Raw genomic sequence first — 5285 nt, 5'->3', positions numbered from 1 at the left:
AGAGAGAGAGAGAGAGAGAGAGAGAGAGAGAGAGAGAGAATGATCATCCACTGCTACACAGAATATAGAGTTTGAGTCTAACCTGGGCTATATGAGGCCCTGCTTCAAAGCAAAACAGTACTAAAAAAATAGACTTTATATTTCAAAAGATATTGTCAGAAAGTGAAAACATAACCCAGAATGAGAAAAATAACCACATATCTCATAAAAGATTTGTTAGTATAATATGTAAGTATGCCTGATCGAAGATGGACAAGAGCTATATATACCCTTCTCTGAAGATACACAGTGACACACACACACAAGTGCACTATATCATTCATGTCGGGAACCAATTCAAAACTATAATAAAATTAGGACTAGGGTATGTGACTTAGTGGTAAAATTGCTTGCCTAGCATGTGTAAGTCTCTGGGCTTGATCTCCAGCAGTACCCTAGAGAAAAACATTTTACTGTACAATTATGGCTAAAATTAAAGGTCAAATAATGTCTTGACAAGGATGTGAAGAGATTAGAACCTTTATATACTGACGTTGGGAATATACAGTCACTTTGAGAGATAGTCAGGTAATTTCTCAAGTAGTTGCTCATGGACCGATTGTATCTGCAGTTGATGCTGTAGAGGAACAAAAGCATAGGCTGACACAAAAACTTGTACACCCATGTTTGTAGTGTTGTTCTTAATGGCTTAAGAGGTGGATGCCATCCAGCTATGCAAGAACAGATGATGGGCATTTTATGGCATGTTCGTAGCCATGGAAACAAACAAAGGACAGCTCAAGCTTCAAGGGCCGTAAACTGAACAGGTAGAGTCATTGTAGTTGCTTAGCGGAGCGGAAGGAGGAGCGAGGCAAGTGACAGCTGGGAACGCAGTGTTTATTCTTGAGGCCTTGAGAACTGTTCTCAGACTAACTGTGGTAGTGACTGTGCCCTGTGATGCCCAAGGGCCCTCGGATTATAAATTAACAGTTGAGATGAGCAAAGCGTGCCAAAATCGAATTACTTCTCACTAAAATTTAACGAAATGGAGCCTGGCTGAACAATTGTCCACTGTGATGATTAATCTTGATTGTCAGCTTAATAGGCAACAGAATCACTGTGGAAACAAACTTCTGGGCATGTTCCTGCTGCCAAGACATCCTTCAACCTTAGCCAGAACAAACCTTTTCTTTTCTTTTCTTTTTTTTTTTTTTTATTTTGGTTTTTTGAAACAAGGTTTCTCTGTGTAGCCTGACTGTCTGACTGTCGTGGAACTTACTCTATAAACCAGGCTAGTATCTAATTCAAGAGATCTACCTGCTTCTGTTCCCTGAGTGCTGGGATTAAAGACGGAAAGATTTGTTTGTGTATTTTATTCATATGAGTTCTCTATGTCCATGTATGCCTGCAGGACAGAAGAGGGTATCAGATCTCATTATAGATGATTGTGAGCCACCATGTGTTTGCTGGGAATTGAACACAAGATCTCCGGAAGAGCAGCCAGTGCTCTTAACCACTGAGCCATCTCTCCAGCCCCAACTCTTCCTTTCTTAAATTGTTTTTTTTTCTAGTATCTAGTCACATCAATGAGAAAATAGCAGATCTATCCACTAACATTTACGGTTGTGTCGTGCCACATGACGTGATGGATGGGTCAGAGTCATAAAAGACTAAGTAACTGCAGTTTTGTTGTCATAATAATAAAGTGACATTTTTATTCTCACGTTTATTTAGAGAGCTAAGAAAACGGGGTGATTCTTAATTCAAAAGCTAAGCAACCCCTGTGCATGTTAAAAGGCCAATCCCTACTGTTCTGTGGTGGGCAGCTTTGCTTTATGTTTGTTAACCTTCCCTCCCTGCACTTCCAGGGCGTTTACACTGCGAGGGTCCTGGTGCTTCAGGAGCTCCCGGTCCACATTGGGAAGCTGAATGCTGAGGCTGTTCGAGGTCAGTGGGCCAATCTCTCATGGGAACTGCTTTATGCCACCAACGATGATGAAGAGCGTTACAGTATCCAAGCCCACCCACTCCTTTTGAGGAACCTCACCGTTCAAGCCGCTGACCCTCCCTTGGGATATCCAATTTTCTCTTCAAAACCTCTCCCTATACATTTGTGTTAGTCCATTTTTACATCAAAAGGCAAGGGCATCAGAGGAGGCACTAGTTAAACAGAATGAGTCTAAGTTCTGTCATTCCTGTAGACTTTCTTCTTGCCCCAAGGATGCCTGCGAGAAAAAGCTAAGGTCTGTAAAGCTGATCTCCGCTGTCTGAATGACTCAAGCAGCAGTTCCTCTGACCTAACTTGGGCAGAAGTAGTTGGCCAATATTTGTGCTGTATGAGTTCTGATAGGTTTTTGGTACCTAAAGACATTTGTACAAGATTAGTTGTTTTTTACTGCTTTGCTAAAAGTCTGAAAAGTAATTAGTCTTTTAAAAGTCAATAGGTTTATACTTACATATTTAAGAGACATTCATATCAGTGTTTTTAAATAATAATGAAACCTTTTAATGGTTAACATAACATGTACATATATTTATTTGAAATGTAGTTAAATTTTAGTATTTTTAAATACTGTTTTAACATTTAACATGGCATGAATAGTCCCATACATTGTATTCATTTTTCATATACTTTAGTTTGAAAACTGTAAGCACTTGAAATAAATATGACCAGTAAAATCTTGTTCTTTGTGTTGGGAGAGGGGTACACATGTGTGTATTTGCCTACACATGCTTGTGGAAGCCAGAGGTCAACCGTAGGCTGTAAAAGGAGTTCCTGCCGCCCGGCTCCTGGCCACCTGGCTAGCTTATGCCCCGAAATAATTACATGGAAACTGTATTCATTTAAACTGCCTGGCCCATTATATCTAGCCTCTTATTGGCTAACTCTTACATATTTGTTTAACCCATATCTAGTAATCTGTGTGGGGTCGTGGCTTACTGGGAAAGATTCAGTGTGTCTGACCTGGCAGCTGGCTCCATGGCATCTTCCTGTCTCTGCTTTCTTCCTCCCACAATTCTGTTCTGACTTTCCCACCTACCTATGTTCTGACCTATCGGGCCTTTATTAATTCTTTATTAATTAACCAATGAAAGCAACAGATAGATAGAAAACCCTCCTACATCAGTAGGCAGTATCTCTCTCCAGGACTTGGGATTTGCTGAGTTGGCTAGGTTGGCCAGTCAATGATCCTCATCTGTGTCTACCTTACCAGCAGTGAGAAGAAATAGAAGCAGTCATCAAAAGTCTCCCAACTACTAAAAACCTAGGACCAGATGGTTTCAACTCAGAATTCTACAAGATTTTCAAAGAAGAACTAATACCAATACTCCTTAAATTGTTCCACACAATAGAAACAGAAGGAACATTGCCAAACTCTTTTTATGAGGCTACAATTACCCTGATACCCAAAACACACAAAGACATTACTAAGAAAGAGAATTACAGACCAATCTCACTCATGAACATTGATTCAAAATACTAAATAAAATACTGGTAAATCGAATCCAAGAACACATCAGAATCATGGTTCACCATGATCAAGTTGGCTTCATTCCAGAGATGCAGGGATGGTTCAACATACAAAAATCTGTCAATGTAATCCACCATATAAACAAACTGAAAAATAAAAACTACATACATGATCATCTCATTAGATGCTAAAAAAGCTTTTGACAAAATACAATATCCCTTCATGATAAAGGTCTTCAAGAGAGCAGAGATACAAGGAACATACCTAAATATAATAAAGGCAATATACAGCGAGCCAACAGACAATGATTTCTTCCAGCAGTCCAAAACATTGCATAGGTACATTTCAAACAAGAGCCAAAATATATAATATATATGTATGTATCACAAATAGAATAACTTAAATTTGTATTGACATATAAAAACCTGTACCAATGTGAAACTTTTGAAACTAGCAAGTTTTCTATATGTTAATCAATAATGATTTATACCCAGTTTCCTTTAAAGATAATAAGTATTTCTACCCCTTTGGATCTAAATGATTAAAACCGATATATTTTTATTTTCCTATAAAAACAAAAGCATAATTTTCCCAAACACAATGTATCTGTAACTTTTACTTTAAAATCAATGCTTTCCAAATTACACAGGTTGGTATAAGTCAACATTTTTTCAAGCAGTATCAGGACAGAGAAGGGTCAAGATGAGAAATTGCTGACCAACAGAAGAGACTTTGAGTGTTATCACAGTGAAGAAGAACTTGGCTTAGAAAAGAAAAGAGGGGGAGCAGTGCTGGTGGGCACAGAGTGTCCTTTACTGCCAGGATTCCTGAAAAAAACAATTGTTAACTTCTCCAGCCACAATCTCAGATTCTCTGTTTAGCATCCGTGCAGATTTTCAAATATAAGTAATCAATTTCCTGCCGCCCCATTAGCGTGAAAGTGTCTCCCTGTAGCATCACTGCCCACCTGAGCATGCACACCCCCTGCCCTCTGCAGGAGCTGCTGGCTGGCTGTGAGCCAGAGAACAACAAAAGGAGGTAGTCCTTGCCATGCCTCTTCTTAGAGAAGATTTACTTTTGGATGCTAAGTCCTGGAATTGATCCAATAAAAATGTACAGGAGGCTAGAGGCAGAGGTTGCCTGCCTCATCTCCTCTAGGACAGCAAAGAAAGTAGACAAAAACGGACAATAATGAAAGACAAACAGGTACCAGTACCACTTAAGCTTTTCAGAGACATGAACACATAAAACAGCAACATAATAACAGTCAAGACACAGACCAAGACAAAGAGCACTCATTCATTCACATACACCTTTTAAAATCTTTAGACTCATACTCCCTTCTCCAGGGAGCCTGGAGAATATGACATAAAAATTGGAGATACAGGGAAACTTCCATAAAATGATCAGAATTTCATTTTCATTCTCTTGCTGCTCAGGATGATTTACAGAGCTTAAAAGGACAGAAAGACAATGAGTATGCACCTCTAGAGATGAGAGCTTGCTTCATTCCTTATTTGATTCCAACTAAATCTACAGGAACTCCTAGGATCTTAAGAATAATGCATTATCTTTAGAAATGACTAAGCTTAATAAAGTGTGCAGATTGTAGCTTGTTTTTAGCCTACTTACTTAGCATATGAACCAGTTTGTTCCATCAATGTAAAAAAGATTACTTTAGGACTAATTTCAGTTAATAAATCCATGAAATCTCTGAGTTGTATTTTTGTGGGTGAGACGATGTAGTAAGATGGAGTTTTCTGTTTCACCCTAAACTAGTTTAGACATCTGGCTGTGGTTTACCTGATTGAGTTTATTTTATGGGCAATATCA

General features: G+C 38.8%; 1 protein-coding gene across 1 annotated transcript in view; it reads left to right on the top strand.

Moving 5' to 3' along the window:
- Pcnx4 (pecanex 4) overlaps positions 1-2652 on the top strand; it is a 30584-nt gene extending 27932 nt beyond the window's left edge. The window contains exon 11 of the mRNA XM_005343170.3: positions 1848-2652. Coding sequence (XP_005343227.1) covers positions 1848-2099 — 252 coding nt within the window. The 3' untranslated portion in view covers positions 2100-2652. The remainder of the gene's footprint in view (positions 1-1847) is intronic.
- Positions 2653-5285: the final 2633 nt, after the last annotated feature.

Source organism: Microtus ochrogaster, chromosome 1 (assembly GCF_000317375.1).
Source record: "Microtus ochrogaster isolate Prairie Vole_2 chromosome 1, MicOch1.0, whole genome shotgun sequence".
NCBI lineage: Eukaryota > Metazoa > Chordata > Mammalia > Rodentia > Cricetidae > Microtus > Microtus ochrogaster.
Note: the sequence above shows the minus strand (reverse complement) of the source record. Positions and strands in the feature narration are given on the sequence as shown.